This window comes from Pelodiscus sinensis, chromosome 8 (genome assembly GCF_049634645.1).
Source record: "Pelodiscus sinensis isolate JC-2024 chromosome 8, ASM4963464v1, whole genome shotgun sequence".
NCBI classification, from domain to species: domain Eukaryota; kingdom Metazoa; phylum Chordata; order Testudines; family Trionychidae; genus Pelodiscus; species Pelodiscus sinensis.
In genome coordinates, this window is record NC_134718.1 from 19,596,943 (window position 1) to 19,624,125 (window position 27,183).

At 41.2% G+C, this 27,183-nt stretch overlaps 1 protein-coding gene across 2 annotated transcripts in view; it reads left to right on the top strand.

Annotated features, from left to right (window-relative positions):
- GRID1 (glutamate ionotropic receptor delta type subunit 1) overlaps positions 1-27,183 on the top strand; it is a 1,054,628-nt gene that overhangs the window by 582,576 nt on the left and 444,869 nt on the right. For both annotated transcript variants that reach the window (XM_075934837.1, XM_075934836.1), the window contains exon 4: positions 11,436-11,641. In XM_075934837.1, the coding sequence (XP_075790952.1) occupies positions 11,436-11,641 (206 nt within the window). The remainder of the gene's footprint in view (positions 1-11,435; positions 11,642-27,183) is intronic.

Sequence of the window (27,183 nt, forward strand, 5' to 3'; positions counted from 1 at the left end):
AAAGCTTCCTGAACAAAGTAAAAGCAGCTGGCTCAACATGGGATCAAATCAAGACTGTCGCTAAGGATCGCAAGAGATGGAGAATGACTGTGGATGCCCTATGCTCCATTAGGAGCCCAAAGGACAAATGATGCTGATGCTGATGATCAGGAGGGAAAGATAAAGAGCTTGCTTTTGGCCATGCTGAGTTTGTTCACAGGAGGCAATCTGCCTGGAGATGTTAGCCTGAGCTAAACATTAGTTTGTTTGGAGGGAGATAGATCCAGAACAGACAAATAAAAAGGGTGCAAAGATTCTTCATTCAAAGGTCTTAATCAGGATCTAACTTCACTTGTATTAGTGTTTTTTCTATTGTAAAGCAGTTAGATTGCTTTTGTAAATATGGATTATGTGGATAGGCCTAGCTCATGACACTTGCATGATTACATTTCAAATAAAGTTTACATAGGTGTTAATGGTTTAAGGTACAGAAAGAAAAGGATTCTTTCAACAGATTATTTGGAGTGTTGTAGATATCTGAAGATTCTGATCTTTATTTTTTTAAAATATCCTGTATTACTAATTAATATCTAGCACATTGTTAAAACTGGAAGAACTTTTCTATGGAACCTGTTTGTTTGGCCTTTCAGTTAGAGTTGGATTCCAGAGAAGTGATTTATATTACATTTTAGAATTTGTTTGGTGAGGGGCATTAGGCCAGATCTTTTCTATGTGATATAGTTCTGGCTCTTATGACTTAATGGGAATACTAGGTGTGATGCTAGGTATGTTGTAGGATGAAAATTGTATTTGCAAGCTCTTTAAAAAAATAGATCTGTCTACAAACTCTGAAGCTATGTGTTAAAGTGCTGCTCTGGAACTTCTACTTTTTGAGCTGGTCACACACACACAATAAGAAAGTTTCAAACAAGGCTAACTTTTATCTGTGTTTGAAGGTCTCTTTCACTTGCATAGCAATCCTAAACATTCATTCTAAACACCCATCACCAATAACCTGATGTTTTACTTCTCTTCCCATATTCATGTTTGTGGTTTTATTTGCTTTCTGTGTTGCTTTATTACTTATTTTTACTGTTCTATGTTTGTGCACTATAATCAAATGAAGAGTTGACATCCCAGAGAAACTGAACAAGCCCGAGAGCATGCCTTTTTCTCTCCTTTCCAGGATAAGTAAATATTGCATTAATATTTACAAGGAGAGCATGACTATTTCCACTTTACTCATAGATTGTTTTAGCATCTTAAAGATGAGCTATGTGTTGATAATACACATTTTTTGGGTTTACTAGCTTAAGTTGTTAGGATGATAAAATACATGTGATCCAGGGCAGTGTTAATTTTCTCTTTTTTTAATATTAAATAAATATCATAAGCACTGCTTCTGGTTAATTATCTCTTGTTTTAATTTTTTTTGTCTTTCATACCTTTGAGCTGTTTCAAATATATGTTTATATCTAGGTTTTTTGTTTGTACTGGTGGTGCACAAGAAAATTCAACCTGCCCAAGGATGGAAGATGTTAGAGGGAACACTGCTTACTACTATAGTGTTTGCATTTCACAATTGTGTTTCAGAAACCCTAGGCTACTACTAAACACTGCTTCTGGTGGAAATATATTGTCAGAATCAACCAGTGTGCTGTTATTTTGTAAATGACGTTGAATGATCTTGAGACACAATGTTGCCAAGTTATGCATTGATCTGTGGAGTTCATAGTTGTAGCGGCAGCAACATCACCTTACTTTTATCCTTATCAGCCAAGTGAATCCTAAGTATAATTATAGTATTCAACAAAATGGTTGTTATTTTAGAATGAAGTACCATGAATTTTTCACACCGTGCTCCACTTTCAATAGTGAAAATTAAAGAGGGTGATATTAGATATATAGGGGAGAGAGCATTTGTCCCTTGTATTTTTTTATGTAGTCCAATTTAAGGGCCTACAATTATGAGAGTGCCTAGGGCCTATAAAGAGCTTAATCCAGTCCTGGTGCAGAAGATGTTTCCCTTGACATTTAGAAAAGAGCTACTCTCTCCTTTTGGCTCTTTCTAATCATCATCATGCTCCCAGATTTTCATAAGTGTGTGTGTACAAAAATTAATATACATAATTTCCAAGAAGAGTTACTACACAATAATAGCAACTGCACATGCTAATTATGTGTACATGCCATTATGAAAATCTGGGCTGCAGTTTACTATCTCATTTGTTTCATGAATATTCATCGGTTAAAATGCTCTTTTTAAAAAAGCCTCAACACTGGGATCAAGGACCATGATGTTAGTAAAGTATGATCAATATGTACCCCTCTACATTTGATGCCTCTGTTTGCCTATTAATTAATAATAAAGGTCTAAATCTTACAAATATTTAACCACATGCAAAACTTTATTCATATGAAAAGTTCTTTTGGATTACTCATGTGAATAAATATATGCATATACTTAAATATTTATAGGATCATGGCCTAAAACATTTCACTTTTCAATTAATGTCCATCTACCCTTGTTTATAATATGACTTCCATTTGCCATTAATGCTGGTAATTTGGTACAATGTACTAGCTCAGTTCTATCCACCAGTTTGTCACATCAATGAGTGCTTCCTTCATTATTCTCTGAAACATAGAGCTAACCAAGGGAAATGTGCATTCAGTCACTTTTCAACCAGTACCACAATAGCAGAATTCATGATTTTCTTCTTGCAGTATTTGATTTGACTTGCTCCTTGGGACATCTCACTGAGGCTATGTCTACATTACACTTCTTTTTCGGAAAAAGGTACGCAAATTGTGCTTTGCAATTTGCGTACCTTTTTCCAATTGTTTTTCTGAAAGAGGCATACAATGAGGTTTAACTGTTATTTTGAGAGAAGGGTTTTCTCTCGAAATAACGCTGCTACATGTAGTATTTTATTTCGCAATAATGCAATATCAAAATGGCGTCCAGATGCGATTATGCTAATTAAGCATGGGATATTTAAATCCCGCACTTCATTAGCAATTTCGGTACACTACATTTGCATCCCTATCTCGAGATAGGGAGCAAGTGTAGCCGTATCTTAAGTCAGACTGCCCATCTCCCAATCCCTGAAAAAAAGCGACTCTTACGAAGGACTTTGGGTACCCTTAAAATCAATGAGCCTTATAATTTGACCTGCCTTTTCATTATTTTCTTTTTCCAAGTAAAATAACAATGACATTAGTCCATCTAGCACTCTCCGATAATAAAGCCAAGGGCATATGTGACGAAGAAAAAAAACCATTAGTGAAAAAACAGTCGCAACGTTTCATCTTCTATTGGAGTTGTTATCTTGACAAACACGATGTAAGAAACAAATTGAAAATATGTTGCTATTGTCCTTTTCCAAATGTTAGGAAAATTTATAATGCATGTTTATTAAGAGATATATAAATGTTAAAAAGAGCCTATAAATGTATGTAGGCATTTTTGACAATGCTTACAAATACAAGCAAATTAACATTCAAGCACAACAAAAGAATAGCAATATAATTGATTAGAATCCACTACTAGTAAAGCAGATAACTCAGAAGCTGAAATTTCCCTCTCCACTTATTTCCCCTCTTCATAAAATTCTCCTGGTTTTCAAATGTGTGTGTGAAAAGAGGTTCTTTATAGCTCATTTAAGTCCAGCTTGTATATATATGTGTGTGTGTATACACAAACATAATTGTCTAAATTTATATATACAGGAAACCTCCGAGATGCGACCACCCGAATTGTGACCCCCTCTCTCCCGCACTTACAACCATTTTTGTAAGTGCAGAAGGGGCCCGACTTATATGCTCAGCCCTCATTTACAACAGTGCACGACACCTATCGTAAACGTGGGTTCAAGTTACTACGCCTCCAACTTGCGACATTTCCCCAGGAACTGATCATGTTGTAAGTCGGGGGCCTCCTGTATATATATGCAGCACTGGCCCCCTGGGAGATGCTGCTGTTGAAGCCCCCCATAAACTCTCCAGACCTCCCAGTTTCCTTCCCTGAGCTTCTTGGCCTGAGCCCATCCCTACACTTTCTCCTGCAACTTCTCCTGTCCTGAATCTGGCACCCCCTGCTCTCTTCCCTGAGGCCCCTGCATCGCCAAGCTCCTGCCCTGACTCCTGTATCCCCCACACCTGCAGCCCCCTTCCCTGAAGGACTCGAGCAATGCCAGGCAAGTCATCTAATTGCAAGTAATTGAATTAGGATGCTTTAGATACTGAAGACCTGATTTTCTGGTCTAGCCAAACTGTCTCAGAAAAGAGGACCAGACAGAGAATGGAGCCACCTTAACTAACATTGCATCCCCTGTAGCTTGTTCTAATTTGCTTCCAGCTGTTCTTCGTCAGGGATTTCCAGGGTATAGGATAGTCTCTTTAGCTGGTTGCCCTACGTTCATTCGGGGAGGGTAGATGATAGTGTAAAGCCACTATAATAGCTATACCTGAGCTAGGAAATTGCCTTCCATAAGGGCAATTCTCTTAGCTCCGGCTGTGTCAACATCACATCTGCTTTACACAAGCATTGTAGTGCAAAGCAGCTTGTATCAAGGCTAAAAATCTGGTCCTACAATTTATGAGAGGGGAAAAATTACTGTTGACAGCTCAAGTCATTGTCTACATAAGAAAAATTAGAACAGGCAACAGATATACAAAGAAAAAGTACAGTATAAATGAGGAACATAAGTTATGGGTTACAATAAATTGCTGCAAAAAGTTATAGAAGTTAGTATTTTAAAAATTAAGTCATCCCATTTCTGCAATCAAGCAGTTCAGTTTTTAACATCAGAATTGGCAATGAATCATCTCTCTTAATTCTTACTTTACTATGCAAGTTGCTTTTATAGTTGACATTTGTTTTGCAATCACAAAGCATTGTAAATTCAATTAATTAATTGCAGTACATTGGTACCTCAATATCAACACAATTAGGCTACGTCTACATTGGCAAGATTTTGTGCAAAAGCAATTGCTTTTGCGCAAAAACTTGCTGCCTGTCTACACTGGTGGGGAGTTCTTGCGTAAGAACACTGATGTTCTAATGTGTGAAATCAGTGCTTCTTGCACAAGAACTATGATGCTTCCGCTCAGGAATAAGCCCTCTTGCGCAACTGTTCTTGCACAAAATGTCAGTGTATACAGACAACATGAATTTCTTGCGCAAGAAAGCTCGATGGCTAAAATTGCCATTGGAGCTTTCTTGCACAAGAGAGCGTCTACACTGGCACGGATGCTTTTGTGCAAAAGCACATCTCTTGCGCAAAAGCACATGCCAGTGTAGACGCTCTCTTGCGCAAATACTTTAACGCAAAAACGGGTTAAAAGTATTTGCACAAAATCTTGCCAATGTAGACGTAGCCTCATAGAGATCTAACCCTAAAACTACTTTTAAACCTGATCTGAACTCTGGCAAACTGGTATATTCTTACGGAGTTAGGAAGATGGTGGTCTGGAATTTGGAAATACTTTCCCAATTCCTTTTTACAAAATTGAATAGATACAAACTTTGCAAACTGCTGTAGGCTACTTTCAGCATGAGACTTTCTTCTACTGAGTTTTGTCCCAGATCTGGCTTGTTTATTTCTCATTAACTTAGCTAAATTAGTAGGGATGTAAAATCCCGTTTAATCAGTTAACTGCTTTAAGTGGTTAACCAATTAAGTAGGATCCCATGGGTGGGGCTGGCAGTCCCATGGGGCTGCTGGTTACCAGCTCCCAGCCCCCTGGAGCTGTTGGTTCCTGACCTCGTGGGGTCACCCATCCCCTGTTCCTTCCTGGGGCTCCCAGATCTGCGGGGCTGCCAATTAACCAGTTACAGGTAAGAATCCCCCAATAACTGTCACCGATTAACCAGTTACCCTTTCATGTCCCTAGTTAGTATACTTTACACATGGAGAAATTAGCACTTTATTTAACAGAGAAATCCTGAAATGCACTTCACTTTTGCTAAGAACATTTGCAGAACTGTACTTTCATGTTGTGTCATTTTGATTCCAATATACAGATGGTACAGAGCCTTGAGGGACCTAACATTTATGAACTGTCTGCCATTTTCTGAATGATTGTGTATATTTGCATGCACAAGTGGTACATTCTTGTATAACTAAATCATTATTGGCACATACAAACATACATTTCTCCTTCAGTGCAAACATGTGTTTGGAAAACTGAAGGTTAACAGATGCTGCTCCTTTTTAAATTTGTCCCATTATACATGTTGTTGGTTGTCTCTCAGGAGCCGAGGAAGGTGTGTTGTGCATTTCATTTATGGAAACGCATGTGGCCCTGGAGCCCAAAGGTCAAAGAACACATACAGGTACAAATACGGCATGGGATGCTGGTTGTCAGGATGGGAGAGAACACAGCTCTATGTCGTCTTTCCCGTGCAGCTGCGAGGCATTGGCAGCGGTTGTCCTCAAATTTTGTCACTGCTTTCCTCATAAGGGAACGCCAGTTAGTCCTGTCTGCAGCAGCTAGTTCAAATTGTCGAGGTTGAAGGCCCGTCCACTGCAAGTTGGTCTTCAGGTTATCCTTATACCTCTTCCTCGGGCGTCCCTGTTTGCGACCACCACGTACCAGCTTCCCGTAAAACAGCTGCCTCGGGATCCTGTTTTTGTCCATGCAGAGAATATGTCCAGACCATCGAAGCTGGGTCTAGAGGATCTTAGCTTCGATGCTTGTGGAACCAGCTCTGTCAAGCACTTCTTGGTTAGTAATTCGATCCAGCCAGCGTACTCGCATGATTGATCGTAGGGAGCACATATGAAACGGCTCCATCTACTTGATGTGCCTATGGTACAGGATCCATGTTTCACAGCCATACAAGAGAGAGATGAGGACCACAGCATTATATACCCTGAGCTTAGTTGAAAGGCGAATATCTTTGTGCTGGAGAACTTTAATACACAATCTCCCAAGTGCCTGACTGGCTTTCTGGATCCTCGCTGTAATCTCTTTGTCAAGGGATCCATTGCTTGATATTGTGCTGCCCAAGTACTTAAAGCTGTCCACTACCTTTAGTTGTGTGCCATCGATAGTGATACATGGCTGTGGAGGAGCACTGTTTGCTGCAGGCTGGAAGAGGACTTCTGTCTTTCCGAGGCTAATTGTGAGACCGAACAGTTTGAATGCTTCAGAGAATCTGTCAATGATGGTCTGCAGGTGGTTCTCTTGGTGTGCCATAAGGGCACAGTCATCAGCCAACAGTGCTTCAGTGATAAGCCTCTCCAGTCTCTTGTAGTTATATATAATATAGTTACTGTATATTCCTTTTCATTCACGGAATGTTCTAAATTGTAGGTTCCCACAACAACATTTTGGGTGGCCACAGAGTATGACCAAAAATTGACATATTTTTCCCAAAAAGCTACATTACCTTTAGGAAAAATAAATTAATATGCACATACCAACATACAAATCATTGCAATTTATTTATGTAGGTTTCTCTGGGTCAATATTTTTTAATATTGACAGGTGACCAAAGCCCACAGGTAAGTGATGAATATGGAGACCTGGGAGATAGGTCAGAATGGGAGAGACCATGAGCTATAATAGCAGAGAAAAAGGAGGGACAAGGCAAAAATGGGAGGCAAGATCAAATCAGTATCTTAGGTGCCTATATATGAATGCAAGAATATGGGGAATAAGCAGGATGAACTTGAAGTGCTAATAAATAAGCACAATTATGACATCGTTGGTATCACAGAGACTTGGTGGGATAATGTACACAATTGGAATATTGGTATAGAATGGTACAGCTTAATCAGGAAGGATATGCAGGGAAGAAATGGAGGAGGTGTTAGCTTATATATTAAAAATGTACACTTGGACTGAAGTGGAGATGGGTGTAGGGGACAGACGTGTTGAGAGTCTCTGGGTTGTTTTTCACCCCATTTAACCTAAGAGTGATGCCATGCTAGGGGTTTACTATAGACCACCTACCCAGGTAGGAAAGGTGAATGAGGCTTTTTTTAAATTAACAAAATCATCCAAAGTGCAGGATTTGGTGATGATGGGGGACTTCAATTATCCAGACATATGTTGGGAAACTAACACAGCGGGGCACAGACTATCCAATAAGTTCTTGGACTACATTGAAGACAATTTTTTATTTCAGAAGGTTGAAAAATCTACTGGGAGGAAGTTGTTCTCGATTTGATTTTAGCAAATAGGGAGGAACTGGTTCAGAAAATGGAAGTCGGTGATCATGAAATAGTAGAGTCCATGATTCTAAGGAACGGTAGAAGAGAGAACAGCAAAATAGAGACAATGGATTTCAGGAAGGCAGATATTGGTAAGATCAGAGAGCTGGTAGGTAAGGTCCCATGGGAAGCAAGACTAAGGGGAAAAACAACTGAAGAGAGTTGGCAGTTTTTCAAAGGGACATTGTTAAGGGCCCAAAAGCAAGCTATTCTGCTGCATAGGAAAGATAGAAAGTATGGCCAAACACTGCCTTGCTTTAACCAGGAGATTTACATAATCTAAAAATCAAAAAGGAGTCATATCAAAAGTGGAAACTAGGGCAAATTGCAAGGGATGAATATAAGCAAATAATACAGGTATGCAGGGGTAAGATTAGAAAGGCAAAGGCGCTCAAACTAGCTACAGACATAAAGGGTAACAGGAAGACTTTCTATACATATATTAGAAGCAAGAGGAAGACCACGGATAGGGAGCTCAGTGAGGAGGGAGAAACAATAACAGGAAACTTGGAAATGGCAGATCTGCTCTGTGCTGATTAGGCCTCAGTTGGAGTATTGTGTCCAGTCCAGATGTGGAGAAATTGGAGAAGGTCTAGAGAATAGCAACAAGAATGATTAAAGATCTAGAGAACATGACCTATGAGGGAAGATTGAAAGAATTGGGCTTGTTTAGTTTGGAAAGGAGAACACTGAGAGGGGACAGGATAGTTGTCTTCAGGTATCTAAAAGGGTGTCATAAGGAGGAGAGAGACAAATTGTTGTCCTTGACCTCTTATGATAGGACAAGAAGGAATGGGAGGTTTAGGGTGGACATTAGGAAAAACTTCCTAACTATCAGGGTGGTTAAACACTGGAATAAATTGCCTGGGAGAGGCGGGGGGTTGTAGAATCTCCATCTCCCTAACTCTCAGCACCCCAGCCTATGGCTAACCACCCTAGGGGTGAACCCAAGCCCCACTGCACCTCCCGTATGAACTTTTCTTGCTCTGTCACTATAGTTTGTCCCACCGATCTCCAAAGGCAGCGCAGGGTGGCGCATCCAGGAGGGAGGGCCAAAGGCAAAGCTTTGCTCCTCCAAAATCACCTCCCAGGAGGTCTGTGGCTGCATGAAAAGCCCCTGGTGTCCACGGGGGAGAAATGGATTTCAAACACATGCTTTGAGCTTGACTGAGTTTGAGTTGATGGAATCTTCCTAGGTAGGATGTGTAAACTAAATGGAGCTCTGTCTCTCAATTTTCATAATATTATTACACTAAATGTAATTCTTTCACTAAAGAAATAGACAGTCAAACCAAAGAGATTTAATGAAATTGATTAGTCAGTATTATTTTAGAATCTATTTGTTTTATTTTTAAGCCCAAGTGAATTTTCTGAGTGTCACTTGCTCATTTAAGACAGCAAAAGGACAACTAGGGAAAAGATTGTGTTAGGCTTCTCCCTCATTGGTGTGTTTCTTCTTTTGGACTTCCCCAGATTAGACTTGCCAGTCTTCTTGATAATAGGATGATTTTGTTACCTGCACAAATTGGGAAAAGACATGAGAGAATTTTATATGTATATGTGATTTGAGAGAGAATTTAAGGTTTGAATCCCATTTGCTTCAATGAACTTTGGCTCAGACTCTTTAAGTCCAAATACTGGCTATTCCCATTTAATACATTATTTAAGTGTTTACATGGCATGATTCCAGCTATATAAGAAATAAGCCAGCATTAATTTGAATATCTGATGTACTTATAGTAGCACACATTTCCATGGTTGGATCAAGGAGTTCTTTTTTTTTTCCAAAAAAATTTCACAGAAAATAAATACCATTTTCCATCCAGCTTTAGTCAGACTATTAGACTTAAAAACTGTTGATCAGCTAGAAAAATAAATAGTGAGGGTATGTCTACACTACCCTCCTAGTTCGAACTAGGAGGATAATGTATGCATACCGCACTTGCAAATGAAGCCCGGGATTTGAATTTCCCGGGCTTCATTTGCATAAGCGGGGAGCCGCCATTTTTAAAACCCCGCTGGTTCGAACCCCGTGCAGCGCGGCTACACGGGGCTCGAACTAGGTAGTTCGGACTAGGCTTCCTATTCCGAACTACCGGTACACCTCGTGACACCTTACGAAGAGCAATTTTACTTCTAAGCCCAAGAGGAGCCCAAACTTGGAACGTGGTGTACCGGTAGTTCGGAATAGGAAGCCTAGTCCGAACTATCTAGTTCGAGCCCCATGTAGCTGCGCTGCACGGGGTTCGAACCAGCGGGGTTTTAAAAATGGCGGCTCCCCGCTTATGCAAATGAAGCCCGGGAAATTCAAATCCCGGGCTTCATTTGGAAGTGTGGTATGCCTACATTACCCCGCTAGTTCGAACTAGCGGGGTAGTGTAAACATATCCTGAGAGACCAATGAACTCTATTACTATCTGATCAGACTATTCACTATGCACTTCTGGTCTATGAATCTAAGAATCCGACAGATGTAACTCACTGTTGTATTTTTTCTGTTTGCTTTTTGGAAAACAGAGAATAGTTTTCAAAACATTTCCACCAACTTAACTAAAGAATTTATAAAACAAAATGAATTTTTGTCGATAAAATTACTTGAAAGGGGACACACATTTATGATAAACAGTAGATTACCAATACAGTTGTCAACTCTGTTTCAATTTCATTGTGATGCCATTTGTTTCTATTGTTAAGCATTGTGTTCAGAAGAAAGAAGGTGAATAAGATAATGAAATTTAACCTTTCATTGAGTCACATTCTACTGCCTGTGCACATCTTGTTTTGGCGTTCATGTATTCTACTCTATGCTTTTGTACTGGAGGAAATATGTACAAATGATCCTATCGTAATTCTACTTATTTTTGGCTGTTCCATTATCAATATAGGGCATGATTTTACCATTGCCATTCATAGGGAACTCCTACTCACTTGAGCAGCAGTGTGAAATGCATTTCAGTAGAAACAAAGTAAAGAGATCAAAAAACTTGACAACAGCTGCTACATTGTCTTATTGCTTTCTTATGCTTCCTTATCTGTCTGCAACCATTTGTTGTCTCTTTTTAGAGTGCTTAACACAATGGGGTCTTTGTCCAGGACTTGTGCTCCTAAATGTTATGATAATATAAATAATAATAATTGGCAACATATTACCATTGCCTCTGGTTTGGTAAGGGCAATGCTTTTAGCTTAAAAAGCTGTGTCTTAGAGTGTGATTTTGTTCCTGTTTTATAGATATTCGTGGGTTGCAGGGATTTTTGGACCAGGCTTCAAGACTAGGACTTGATGTGTCTTTACAAAAGGTGGACAGAAACATCAGCAGGGTTTTTGCCAGCCTTTTTACTACCATGAAAACGGAAGAGTTGAATCGCTACCGTGACACCTTACGAAGAGCAATTTTACTTCTAAGCCCAAGAGGAGCCCAAACTTTCATCAATGAGGTCAGTGCATTGTTCTTTTTAGAACCACACATTACAAAAATGTGCATGGTATATACAGCATAGACTAAATCTTCCAGACTGGCACATCTTCAAAGTGTAAGTGTGTGTATGTGTGTGTTATTACATAAATTAGTTAATGTCTAATTTCACGGAAATGGTTGTAATGTATTTCCAATTACATAAATGCTGCAAGTTAAATGAAAGGCCAATAGATAAGCCTAGGAAAGAATCTATATTTATCAGTGACTGTTGTCTTTACAAAGGAAATTCACAAATCCCTTCTGAAAAGGAATTATGTTGTTCATATTTGTGCTACAAAGACTTATGGAATGTGCTGTCAGGGTGGCAGTGTATTTACTACAAATACCATAAAAGATATTGGTTGCCTTATTTTTTAATGGTTTCTGAGATCAGTGAGACCAATTAGGTACAGGATATAGCTAAGTAAAGATTTAATTAACATTGTGCTATGGGCTACTGTTTGGACATTAATTATTTTCCCCACCTTTTTCCAATATGAGGTAGAGAATTACTTTTGAGAGCTTTTTGTGCTAAAGACCCTGAAAGCTAAGAGTCTGATCCTCAGCTAGTATAAATTAGCATAGTTTCACTGATCTACACTAGCTTGGAATTTACCCTTAAATGCTGTATCCTTTTGCTTTCATCCACCAAAGAACTGAACTGTGAAATTCAAATATTTAAGGCCTATTTCCAGTTATCAATGTGTTGCTACATGAAAGACTGCTATATTAAAAAATAAAATCATTTTAAATTGAATTAGTTCAGTCACTGTTTAGTGGTTTTCTTGGCTCATACCAGCATTAATAAACCTTTCATTTTTATGTTAAACTATGATAATGTGTAATTATTGTTGATGAATACGGTTAAGTTTAGCACTGATGACTAAGGCAGATGAAGAGCATGGGGATATTAAGGCATAGGGCCAAATTCTGTCCTTAGATAAGTGAACAAAAGTCTTAGTGACTTCAATTAGCGTTATGTGTAAGCACTTGAGGTCATAATTCAGCCCAAAGAGTTTGCAGAAAGCTATGCTCTCTGGTTTTTCATTGGAGGGCCTCCATAAAAGAGAATTTTGGTTCAGTTTTCAGATCTGTCTAAATGAAATATTCAAAATTGGAACTAAGTTGAGACCCGTATTTACATATCACTCTTACATCAGCCAGATATAAAGTCGGTCTCCTTTCAATATTCATAATTTCAAGAAATGTTAATAAGATTTATACGGACAGGACAATAGCCCTGCAGGAATCTAGAGTTTGAGTAATGCATTAAACCACTTCACCACTCTGCCCCTCCCCAAAGCAGCATGGTATTATGGGCTCGAAGGCTAATGACCCTGATATTTTTCCAGATCCCTGCGGGAGTATAACTGTGGGCAGAAATGAGAAGTAATTTATTTGACAATCTTATTTTATTGAATCTTGACTGATTCAGAAAAGCTTTACAAAAAGAAAATTTAAATAAAATAAAAATCGATTCCCCAAGGCTTGAGACATTTGAGTATATGCTTTGGGGGGAACCGTGCACGGAATGAACTTAAATTGGACTCAATATGTCTCTTACATTTTAGTGTCTATATGATTCTATGAAGGTGCATACTTCTATAATCATATATGGCATAAATACAGATTGTGCATGATACATGGTAGGAGAGTATTGAGTTGCAACTCTCAGATCAATGTTATTTAATATAGAAATGCTCAAAGCAGATAGAAGAGGGAGGCTAGTATGAAGGCAAGAAAGCTTCAGTTTAGACATTACTCATGTAGAAATACTCATATCTATAAACAATGAGAAACAAAGCACCCTGCTGTGCTTTCTGAGTGCCGTGCACCCCTTGGAGTCAGGCGTCACGTGCTGCCTGCACTGCAAGCCCATCCCAGATAGCTCCAATTGGCTGGTTTCCAACCATTAGGACCTGTGAGATTGTGCTGGGGGCAGAGGCAGTGTGCAAAGCCCCTGCCAGAGGTTCACAGAATGCGGAGAAGCACATGGCCTCCGCAGCGGGTCACTCTGAGAGGCATGCGGGGGTGTGGAAGGCAGAGCCCCTGCCCGAGGCTCCCACTGGAGTTGGATCCAGTGGTTTGGAGGGCCAGATCCCGTGGGCTGCATTTTGCCCACCTCTGTACTAGAGAGAGAGAAAGACAAAGAAAACAACTCTTCTGAGGCAAAGAGGAAAGTATGGACTGATGCTCTTTTCAGACAACCTTGCGTGTCCCCTAAAATGTTTTATATATGTCATTTACTGATGATATTGCACTGTAGATACTGGGGTTGGAGCAAGCCTAGTCTCAATGCAGTGAGCCTTCTTTTGGAGCAAACACCACATGAACTTCAGTCACTAAAGGCATATGCAAAATACCACTAGGAGTGGGACAGGTACTGTTGCACAGTCAGGGTATGTCTAGACTACATGGCTCCACCAATGGAGCCATGTAGATGAGTTTACTAGACATAGGAAAATGAAGCGGTGATTTAAATAATCACCGCTTCGTTTACATCAAAATGGCCACAATGCTGTGCCGATCAGCTGTTTGGCGGCACAGCATGGTAGTCTGGATGCGCCGCGGTCAACAAGGGAAGCCCTTGTCGACCACTCCGTTATGCCTCATTTCATTTCCATTATGCTGTGAAATGAGGTTTACCAGAGCAGTTGACAAAGGCTTCCCTTGTTGACCACGGCGCGTCCAGACTACCGCACTGTGCTGCCAAACAGCCCATCGGCACAGCACGGTGGCCATTTTGATGTAAATGAAGCAGCGATTATTTAAATTGCTGCTTCATTTTCCTATGTCTAGTAAACTCATCTACATGGCTCCATAGATGGAGCCATGAAGTCTAGACATACCCTCAGTGTGCTAAAGTTGGTGCTGGGTTAGGCACACAGGTTCCTTTTCCTCTATACAGGGTCCCTGCACTCCAATGCACAGGGAAGTAAGGGAAGGAGCCAGGGGACACATTACCTGGCTATTCTTTTCTTTGGTTCATCTAGTTGCAGGCAGGACCACAAGAGCTATCAGCCTCTATAGCCTGGGCTAGGGAAGGATAGGTCATTGGTGGAGAAATCCAGAGTCCAGTCGTCTATTAGGGTTGTATGATGGGTCCTTGTCTTTCCCTCTTAAAACCATTTAGTTGAACAGGCTGTTTTTGTGGATAAAAACTCTTTGCCACATAAAGCACTGATAAACTGGAAAGAATTGGAGGTGCAGAGCCAAAACCGATAAAAGGCTTGGATAGCATAACCTTTAAAGACAAGTTTAAGGAATTTCCCATATACAGCTTGACAAAAGGATAACAAATACTTAGAAGGAAGAGCAGAGTTTTGGAAGGGCAAAGAGGGCAGCAGCCATGTGTACTGAGACATGGCTTGCTTTTCTTCCCAGTCCCTGGACTCTCAGGGAGCGAGGGGAAAGTACTTGCATTCCGTGCATGTCTCTTAGGGTACGTCTAGACTACATGACTCTGTCGCCAGAGGCATGTAGATTAGGCTACCAGACATAGGAAAATGAAGCGGCGATTTAAATAATTGCCGCTTCATTTAAATTTACATGGCTACTGCGCTGAGCCGACAAACAGCTGATCAGCTGTTTGTTGGCTCAGCGCGATAGTCTGGACATGCAGGTGTCGACATCAAAGGCATTTGTCGACCACCCAGGCATACCTCATCCCAGGAGGCATACATGGGTGGTCGACAAATACCTTTGATGTCGACACCCGCGCATCCAGACTACCGCGCTGAGCGGACAAACAGCTGATCAGCTGTTTGTCGGCTCAGCGCAGCAGCCATGTAAATTTAAATGAAGCGGCGATTATTTAAATCACTGCTTCATTTTCCTATGTCTGGTAGCCTAATCTACATGCCTCTGGCGACATACCCTTACTCATGGCTGGTGAAGGGAGGGGACAGAGAAGTAACTCATGGGATGCAAGTACTTTTCCCTCACTCCCTGAGAGTCTGGGGAATGGAATCAAAAGCAAGCTACCCCCCTCCCCTCCCAAAACTCAGCCTGCCCCCAGCCCCTACTGCATTTTAAATTGTAGAGCCACAGAGGGTTCTAGTCGCACACTCGGCGTGAGCCGAAACTGAACCGGGCTGCCTGCCCCGCCAGCAGCAGCCCGTGCGCATGGTCCCAGTGGGGATTTGGGACTTCCTGCACACAGTGACTGCTGCTGTGAAGCAGCCCCTGCCCATGACCAGGTTGCTATGGACAGGGACTGCTTCGCGGCAATAGCTCCTGTCCCCCCGCCTCTGGTAGAGGCAGCAGCAGGGAGAGGGGTTTAGTACCATAGAGATGGTGCTGGGGGGAATCGGCTTTTAAGCCGGCTCCCCCCAGCATTGTCTCCTGCTCCCCCACTCTTGCTGCCTCTGATAGGGTATGTCTACACTACCCTCCTAGTTCAAACTAGGAGGGTAATGTAGGCATACCGCACTTGCAAATGAAGCCCGGGATTTGAATTTCCTGGGCTTCATTTGCATAAGCGGGGAGCCGCCATTTTTAAATCCCCGCTGGTTCGAACCCCATGCAGCGCGGCTACACGGGGCTCCAACTAGGTAGTTCGGACTAGGTTCCTATTCCGAACTACCGTTACTCCTCGTGAAACGAGGTGTACCGGTAGTTCGGAATAGGCACCCTAGTCCGAACTACCTAGTTCGAGCCCCGTGTAGCCGCGCTGCATGGGGTTCGAACCAGCGGGGTTTTAAAAATGGCGGCTCCCCGCTTATGCAAATGAAGCCTGGGAAATTCAAATCCCGGGCTTCATTTGCAAGTGCGGTATGCCTACATTACCCACCTAGTTTGAACTAGGAGGGTAGTGTAGACATACCCATACAGAGTCAGCAAGTTGGGGGGAATGAGAGTAATTGACTCAGCTAGTCGACTACTCCTTTACATCCCTGCTCTAGACCAGTAGATTCTAAACTGCAGGGTATTAGACAATTGAAAGATCTCATCACTAGGAGAAGAGAACGGAACTCATAGATCTGTGAAACTTGTTAATTGCCATCGTCACTGAGATTTTAAATGTGTTCCTTAAAAAATGACCCAACTAAGTACAGTGTGTGTTTGCTAAGAAAGGTGGAAATACAGATTGTTTAAAAAACAGTAGTCAGTTTATAATGAGCAGGTAAAGATGCATAAATATTGGATAAAATCAAAACTGCTCAGCTGTGTGTCATAAGCCCTCCACAACGAATGAAAACTGTTTTTGATTTACTTAACAATAAAGGCCTGTGCCTTTGGGACAGGAGGATCAGAGCTCTCTTCCTACTGTTGTCTTGGAATTTTGACAGCCATCACTGCTGTAAACTTCATAGGTGGTCATACATCTTTGTCTGCCCTCTCTATAGGTTCAGCTTTGAGCTCCTACTGGAGTTCAAGGATTGTTCTCTATTTCCTCTTTTATATTCCTACCATGTCAGATAGTTGAGTCACTACTGCATGGTAGAGATTTCACCTCCATAAATCGGAACTCTCGTCCGGCAACATCCATGGTCTGGCAGGACCATGAATGTTTCAGGATCAGAGAGTCTTGCTGCGCTGCTGGGATTGGGAGGGTTGGGAGCCTGGTGCAATGCAGGGAGGAGACAGGTTCGTGGCCCAGCTGGGCTGGAAGAGGGGTAGAGGTCAGGAAGATGACAGTACAGCTCAGCTGGGCTACGGGGGGGCTGGGAACTGGAAGCCTGGAGCATGACCCAGTTAGACTGCCCGGGGGAGCCAGGAAGCACAATGAGAAGTAGGGCAGGAGGTGGGTTGGCAGCAAGGGGGGCAGAAATGACCTTCCCTGGTCAAGACAAAATTCCTCATCAGGGACCAGCTGGATTCTGAGGGTGCCAAACCAGGGAGGTCCAATCTGTATATGCTGCTCTTTCCTTCCTGCCTCTGTGCGCTCACTTGTGTGCAAGAAACTGAGCTTGTCTATCTAAATTCCCCATGAAGTGACACGCTATCACCCAAATGGTATTATAAAAATGGTAAGAAGTATCTTGAACATCCTGTGCTCCCAAAGAAAACAATCTTATTTTTATGAAATCATTTTTCAAAGGAAATAACTATCCCCTATCTTTTATGGTAAATTCAGAAGGAAATCATGTTTCATAATGATAAACTTAATGTTTTTGCTTTTGGCATCTGCCTTTCTACCTCTGTATCCATATGTGGCTAGCATATGCTGTTTATAGAGTGATCTATAATGAGGCAGAAATTTAAGTGAGGAATTTGAAATTGTGGAGATGTTATAATTCTTCACTAAGTAGAGGTAGATGCTGTACCTTTACATGGTGCCTCCTCAGAAACCAAGATCTTTGTTGGCTTTGGTGGCATTCTGAATAAATGGGGCTTTTGGATTCAAAGTTAAAAAAATTAAAATGTAAAACAAAAATAAACAACCTTTAACTGCTCAAACCTGAACTGAAAGAAATGTTTCCTGATCTTGGATAAATTGACTTGAATTCAGAATACAATTTTCCTTTGGTAATTTAACAGAAGAATAAAATTTGTCTCATCCCAAGTAATCTAAGCTGCAGGAGTATTGCAAAAACAAAACAACAAAAACCCATATAGAAATAGTTGTTTGAATTTTAATACAAATGGTAGGCAATTTGTGAAGAGACTAAATTATTTTAGGTGAATTAGCAAAGTCTAGGCATCCCACTTTCCAGTTTGCTTCCATTATCTTTAAGTGATTATATTTTTAGGGACTTTTTTTTGTTGAACTCAGCTATATGTGATCCATCAGATTTTGAAAATCATTGTAATGACTATAAAGAGGAAACTTCCATTTATACAGCTTTAATAGTAAACAACAGGAACAGGGCAGTGGGTGTTCAGGAAACAAAGATGGGGAAATGGCTGGTTTGTGGAAATACAAATGTATTAGAAGGAATTGTAGTTGGTCTTTACAAGATTTAGAATCTGCTGTAGTATTAGTCTTTTTTACTTAATACCCTGTAAGGCGATGAGAGTATTGGCTGGCCTAATGAATTTAGATGTTTGCTAGTATTTTGCACCTGAGAAATGGACACTAAGGTTTATGTATTCAGCTTCAGTCCTGGTATAACATGATTAGCTTTCAGAGCAATTATGCCACTGATCAGTTTGCCCCTGACTATTTCATTATCTGTTGGTTAGCTTTTAGATGCAAATAGTAAAATTGATCCAAATTCACGGGTTTCCACATTCTTCATTCTCTAATTCTTTCGAACAAAGGATTTCAAAGTTACCTAGCAGGTAAAGAAACTCCTATAATAGATTTTCTGATAATTTTAGCAGCTAAATTAATCATGAATAAGTGGAGAAATCTTTCACAAATCTTATTTTCAGCATGACTTGCTATGTTGTATGTGGCTGTCCCATGAAAAGGTGGCAACACAATATGATGGAAAATTCGATAAAGTTAGAGGGAAATAAGATATTCATTGCACAGCAGTCATTGAAATGAAAACTCTGATACAGTCAATGGTATGAACTCATGAGAATGAATTTTAATGGGGCAGATGTTTATTTTACTCATACGTAGTCTATCCTGATGTTAACACAATGCTAATAATAATACTTACTTGTGTACCAGATTGTTTGTAGTTGCATTTTTTTAAATTTACTCTCCAATATTATAACACCAATAGGCAGATTTGAACAAGGAACCTCAAGAGCTCAGTGCATGAGTGCACACTCATTCTCTTTCTCTGAAAATAGTGTCACTACATGGAACAGTGAACCACTGGATCACCACTGCAGGCTCCCCAATGTTGAGGGGGAGCCAACCAAGCATCAGGAGCTGGATCCATGCAAGCCTTAGGTTTCCTACCTCTATACTATTTCATTAGCAAGGTGGGGAAGAACTGTAATGGGTTACCAAGGGAGCTGGTGGAATCTCCATCCCTAGAGGTTTTTGAGTCCTCACTTGACTAAGGCTTGGCTGGGATGATTTACTTGGCATTGGTCCTACTTTAGCAGGGAGATGGATTTGATTACCTCCTGAGGTTTCTTCCAACTCTGCAATCCTATGATAGTAGTGGATTTCTTCATTTGTTTGCTACCATTTCAAAATTGTTTTTAAAACAATTGTTTTTAAAGTCAATTGATTTTGGCTTAATCCTGGCCCCATTGAGCTCTGTGAGTGTATGGGATGGTAAAATAGTGGTAATAAATACAGATCATTGTACCTTTTAGCTGGGTTCCTATGTTTGTTCCCTTTACTAATTAAAAAGAACACTTCTTCCTGCCAGAGATTAATGAGTCCATGATTATGGGATTTCCCTGGCACGTCTCTCATCATGCTTTCTTGTTCTATCCTCTGAGTTAAAATATATGAATTACAATGAATTAGGGATTTTTACTTGTAGTCGTTGCATGCATGAAGGAATTTTTTAATTGAGCTCTGCATACGTTTCTTGTATAATTCCGTTAATATATATTAAACCCTGAACAGATATTGGACCTAATTCATTCCTGGTGTAATCCCTCTGGAAAACAGTGGAATTATACCAGCAATGTATTCAAACCACAGTGCTTAATTTTATTCAATTTAAGTTTTCAAACATTTCTAATTCATGTCACAAATGTCCTTTCCAAATGTTCAGACTGTGCTATTTTGATAATTTCATAAATGTCTTTTACAGTGTATTGTACCAGAAGATATTCTATTGTATACAGTTACTCAGAGCCATAGTACTCTGTCCAACTTTATAATGTTTTTAATTTCTTATTAAACTGACATTATTCCTAGCACTGTTTATGAAACCTTCTCATATCATTTACACAGTTGTGACAGAGGGGGAAGCACCCAAAAATGGGCAGTATGCTTTGTGGATAATCTGTATTCCCTGCCTTAGCAGAACTCTTTTTCTCTCTAGATTCCTGTACGTATTGTTCAAGTTTAAAGAGGTGCGATGACTTTTCAGATGGCCAATCCCCCTTCCTCTCCCCAGTGTGATGTGCATCGGTGCACACCTATATTACACTAACACTTCTCTGTTTTTGTTAATCAGTGGCTGACTGGGAGGAAAGCAAAAAAGGGAGATGGTTACATTTGTGCTGAAGTCACTCAACACCCAAAACTACATTGGATTATAGTAGAGTGTGTTCAGCTGAAAGGGCTTCCCTTACAAAGAGCTATCTGGCAGACCTTAGAACTTGGTTTTGACAGTTGTATGCCAAACATTTGCGTGGTTGCGAATTATGTGTAACTTTCTCCTAAATGTCCTGTAACATAGTAAGTGGAACACATTTGAGTAGTATGTTCACTGTAGTTGTTTCAATTAAACGCTATGGGGTAGATTCTTGTGGTTATTGCTTTAAACCACGGGGCAGTTCTGAACATTTGTTGTTCTCCAATTATATATATTTGTGTTTATTGCTTGAATGCCAGCCCTGTTGACATGAATGGATCAAACAAATGGCTCAGTATGGTGAATCCAACAGCGGCTGCTATCAGCTGTTTCAGAGGCAATTAGAGCAGGAAACCCTGCAATGGTCACTTGTGAGTGGGGAAGAGGATGAAACAAAAGAACTAAAGGAATGTGTTTTTCTTAATGACCATTTAGAGGAATGTTGGGTTGTGCCCTGAAGCACTAGTTTTATATCTCTTCAAAACTCTTATAAAAAATCCTAACTGTTGTAATTCCGGCTATTGTTATTTTCCATATAATTCTCCAACCCTATTTGTAATCTCTCTAAGCTATTGGCTTTAATGAGATCCATAGGGCAATTAAGAAACAGCATTTCCTTTTTTAGCTGTGTTAAATTTGTCATAGTTTGGATATCCCTTTTAATACTGACATTTTGAAATATGGCATCTGGAAGTATCTGATCTACCTTCATTCTGCCTGTTTTGTAGATGCAGTGCATTTTTGAAGTAATAAAATTAACTCTCCAGAAAGGAATAGAACCTGAAGTGTATATAAGATCTTTGAAAGTGGTGGTTTCAACTTCTGCGCATTTTTCATGAGGAAAGACATTTATGTCATATAACTGTTGGTATTCTGAGTTATTCAGTAGGTCCTGGCATCGAGAATATTTGTTTTAGAAAATGTATGTTATCTTTATTTAAGCAAAAAGTACACAAATTAACTGAAAAATGGTTATATGTATGCAAATAAACACACACTGCATAACAGAGTTTTTGTTATTTTTATAGACAGCATTGAAGAATGCAAGAGTTACCTTAATAAATTAACAAGATTCATTTTCTTTTCAAATCATGTACTTTTGGCAGTTTGGCTAAATGTTTGAACATCCTGCAATGTAAAGATAAAGTGCGTCAACATATCTGTGGTCATAGAGCACATAAATATATGCAAAATGTTTCTCTATAAAATAATGTAAATCTGTAGGCAATGACTTTATCATTTACAGCCAGGATAATTGTGTGCAATTTTATTATAATTTACCAGAATGCTTGAGATTACTATTTAATTATGGATGATTAATTTTTAAATATTACCCTACATTTGCATTTCATTATCTTATAGTTTGCCAGTTTTAAAACTTTAGCAGAACTACTTTATGTGTATAAGAGAACCAGTTCTATCTTGAAAAATCTGTATATTATTTAAAGAATGTTCTGTTTTCTAATGGTTTTTAACTAAATATATTGGAAGGATCAGAAGATATAGACATTAAAAGATATAGAACTGAAATACTATCGTTATTTTCAGTCTTCTGATGTTTTCCAATACCTTGGGAATCTCTGTATAATAACTATGGGTAACTGTTGAGAGTTTAATGGCAACCACTGTATTTCTTATGTAAGTACAGGGACCGTCACAGGAGTCTTCCATGAAGCTGGCCTGTCATTCCTCCCTAGATACATATTGACTCCTCCCATCTGGACTGAGAAAGTGACTCTGTGACATACTCCTTTACTAATTAGGGGAGATCTTGGAGAAACACAACTTTTAACTCAGAAAAGGATAAGAACACAAGAACATAAGAATGGCCATCCTGGATCAGACCAAAGATCCAGCCAGCCCAGTACACTGTCTGCCAACAGTGGCCAATGTCAGGTGCCCCAGAGGGAGTGAATCGAACAGGTAATGATCAAGCGATCTCTCTCCTGCCATCCATCTCCACCCTCTGACAAACAGAGGCTTGGGACACCATTCCTTACCCATATTGTCTAATAGCCATTTATGGACTTAATCTCCATGAATTTATCTAGTTCTCTTTTAAACCCTGTTATAGTCCTAGCCTTCACAACCTTCTCCGGCAAGGAGTTCCACATATTGACTATGCACTGTGTGAAGAAAAACTTCCTTTTAATTATTTTAAACTTGCTGCCCATTAGTTTCATTTGGTGGCCCCTAGTTCTTATATTATGGGAACAAGTATATAATTTTTCCTTATTCACTTTCTCCACACCTCTATCATATCCCCCTCTTTTCCAAGCTGAAAAGTCCCAGTCTCTTTAACCTCTCCTCATATGGGACCTGTTCCAAACCCCTAATCATTTTAGTTGCCTTTCTCTGAACCTTTTCTAATGCCAGTATATCTTTTTTGAGATTAAAATATATGTAATGATAGTTACTAATTTTCACTTTGATTATACCATTTTGATTTCTTATTTAAATATCAGTTTTAGTGAATGAAATAAAGTGATATTTACCCACAACATTTTAGTTCCACATTCATTTGGAAAATAATTTGAGTTTTGAACAATTGGTTTGGAAATATGGCAGAGCACTGTTTGCACACAAGATAGAAGTATAGGCAAAACTTACATTTAGAGATTTAGAAGACTCATCCTAGGAGAGTAAAGCTCTGTCTATTCAAACTGCTCTCCTGGCTCTGATTAGAGTGTGTCACTTATGCCAATAATCCAATATCTATTGTGGTAGCTAAGAATTACTAAAGGACAAAAGTATCCAGGCTTTCCAGGGACCATATCCCTTCTTTCAGTAATGGCAAGTCAGATGACCTAGAGCAGCTCTGCAGCACCTGTAGTTCCATGTAGATGGAGCTTGGTGTAGATGGAGCTTGGATGGTGTAGATGGAGCTTGGTCCTACCTTGAGGGCGGGGGGCTGGACTCGATGACCTCTTGAGGTCCCTTCCAGTTCTATGATTCTATGATCTGTACTGGGTAGGTAAATGCTTCAGGGCTTAGAACCATTAGGTTTAAGTTTGCTTTCCACTGGTGGATTGACACAAACAGCCCATAGGTCAGCACCAGTTTTAGAGCCTAAGACTTTGACTGGGTTCAGAGTATATATTTTTATGAAAACTATAAGGGTACTGCAGGTAAATCACATTGGAGCCCATTGAAAGTGAAAGTAAAGAAATATTTGGGAACCTTGTTTGTCAGGGGCATGCACTCGGATTTAATTAAATCACATTTGTAATGGCAGGTGGTGCTATAATTGTGTAATAAAACTGTGTTTCCTGAAGCAGAGTGTTTTTGGTTGGACAAATAGAGCAGTATGTCATCAGCATGGAGTATATGCCTCAGTTGCCTTCATCCTTCAATTATATCCTGAAGATAGAACTGGTCAAATACTCAGAAATGTATGGTTGGGGGGGGGGGGCATAAAGAAAGGCAGATTGAGCACTCTAGAGATGGGAACTTGATAAGTATGATGACTGTGACATTGCGATGGGAATAAAATGCATTGGGGACTGAGGATTTTCAGTGCAAACTAGTTAATAGTTAAATCTCAAATGATTTTTGTCTGAAACGCTTTTCCAAATTTTTGTTGGCAAAGCTGGGTTAGAAACCCTGCAAGAAGGGATTTTACTGTGGGAGATTTCTGGAACTCCTTGTTTTCATATGGAATAGGACATGAAAATAATACAAAACTGTTTTCTTTTAGCATTGTGATCTCATGTGTTTGCTTTCTGTCCTAAATGCTCTCAGCAATTCCAGAGATGTGTTTAAATAAACATGTAAGTTTGTGGGGGAGGATAAAGGTATCCAAGTTCCACGAGGCGTACAGCTAGTTTGGAATAGGTAGCCTAATCCGAACTAGCTAGTCCATGCCGCGTGTAGCCACGCGGCACGGGGTCTGAACTAACCGGCATTTGAAAATGGCGCCGGCCGGCATCATGCAAATGAAGCCCGGGAAATTCAAATCCCGGGCTTCATTTGCAACTCCGAATGACTACATTACCCCCCTAGTTCGAACTAGAATAATAGCTCCCCTTCTGTGATTTATGTGCCAGTGTAAACTGTGAAATAGAAAGCGTCAGAAACTGAGGGGGATATCTGAGCTATGGCATTTGTGCCCAATGGTTGGAGTCAAGGGTCAGAGCTAGACTCAGAGCAGTGTTGAAACAAACCTCAGAAGGGTTTTGAAGAATTGCACAGGTAAGTTTTTTATTGAATTTGGGGCCTTTCATTTTAATGGAGTTAGCTTTGCTCTGAACCACACTCAGTGGATGAGATCAGTTCGTTTGGCACAGACTCATCCATTCAACTTGAAACAATCTGATTAAAAAGCTTTGCACTTTATTAATGTGTGTACAAATGGCAATTGAGTTCCAAGGATGCTCTTTATGAAAGCATCCTGAAAGATCAATCTTGGTCTTGTAACTCATGTTTTAGTTTCTATTTGCTATATTTTTTCTAAAGAGAAGAAAACTGGACTTTTCTCATTGTATCGAGAAAAAGTAAAGTAAGCGTGGCAAAGTCTGGGCTATGCCCTGAGGGGGCCTGCACTTCCTGGTGGGTTCTTGTGGGCCTAAGAGGCTCACAGTGTCCCTAATTACTGCAACGAAGGCAAGGATACCCTGCTATCAGAGCCTCTTTCATCATTGGCCTGTCCAGTATCCTTCTTTCTCCAGTCCCTGCTGGCCCTTCCAGCCAGAGGGGATGGTTGGGGGGAACCCAGTCCCACACACTTGCTCCGGGTCCCGGCCCAGGGCCCTATAAGAGGGGGCAGCCCTGAGCAGACCGTGTAGCTTGGCCCTTGCCCCTGAGCAGCAGCTCCTCCCTGGGCCACTTCCCCAACCCCTTCTGCAGTACCTCATTCCTGATATCACGGAGCAAACCTTCGCGTCAGCTCACTCGGGTGTGTTTTCTTGCTATGGACTGCTCTCTTCTCCTTGAGTTTTTCTCAAGTCTGTTCCTTTTCTCCTTCCCCTTAGCCTTGCCTGGAGAAGTGTTTTTATAGTGCACACATCCACCTTACGGGGCTGCAGGTGTTTCAATTAGTCCTCCCTTCAGGCTGATGCCAGATAGGCTTCAGGGGTGGCTGGCTGGCCAGCCATAGTCTTTAACAGCCTACTCAGGGAACATAAAGCCACATATCCAGTTCCCCACATATCTGCCATCCACGAGGCTTCGGCAGCTCCCTGTTCTCAGTCTGCCACATAAGGATTATGATTATTTATTGTTATCGAAAATAATATCTTTTCAAAATACTTAAAGCTCACTAATATAGTGTCCGATAACACTGGAAAATCATATAGAATTCAACTATATGGACTAAGGGTATGTCTGCACTTGCAGCCTATTTTGGAATAGGGCTGCAAATGTAGGCATTCGGAATTGCAAATCAAGCCCGGGATTTAAATATCCCATGCTTGATTTGCATCTTCCCAGGAGGGCACAATTTTTTAAATTTACAAGCCTGGAATAACTGCCCGAGTCTACATGCGGCAGTGAAATGGGAGTTCGAAATAAAGCCCCATTTCGAACTACCTGTTAAACCTCATTGCAGGAGGAATAACAGGTAGTTTGAAATGGGGCTTTGTTTCGAACGCCCATTTCACTGCTGCGTGTAGACGCGGGCAGTTATTCCAGGCTTGTAAATTTCAAAAATGGTGCCCGCCTGGGAAGATGCAAATCAAGCGTGGGTGTGACGGGGCAGCCCCGCCCCGCACTCAAGCCCAGGGAAACCACCTGGTGCTGGGGGCGGAGAGGGCCCCACCCACACAGCCCTACTGGACATGCTCCAAGGGGAGCATAGGTATAAAAGACTGCTGGCCTGCTCAGAAGGGGCAGACTATGGCTAGAGGCGGAGGGAGCACCCAACTGCCGAGGAGGGAGTCGATGGGACGGCTGAACGCGCCGCTGCCAGGCCCAAGCCGGGCCCGACCCCAACGAAGGAGCTGCCGGCCGACACCCCGGGACCCAGGCACCGAGCCAGACACTGCCAACCCCGATGCTGACGGGGGAAGTGCTGCTACAGCCACCCGACCAATGCCAACAGGTGGGACCGCTGCCGGCCGGGGGCAAGGGGGAGGAAGCGACCCAGGGCAGGGAGCTGGAAAAGCCCCTGAGGGCTCGGGGCATTGCAGGGAGGAGCCCCCGCCGAGCCAGTGGTGGGAGCCACCCGCCACTGACAGGGCCCTGGGTCAAGGCCCGGTGGAGAGGGAGGGCCCAGGCCCCCCTACCCCTGCTGCCCCGAACCCTGGCGAATGGGAAGCTCAGCCAGAGGACTAGGCTGCAGAGCCGGCATCCGGAGGACTAGGCCAGGAGGCTGTATTTCCCCTAAGAGAGGGGCATTGTACTTTGGAACTAGACCAGTGGGCCGTATTTCCCCTAAGAGAGGGGCATCGTACTTTAGGACTAGGCCAGTGGGCCGTAT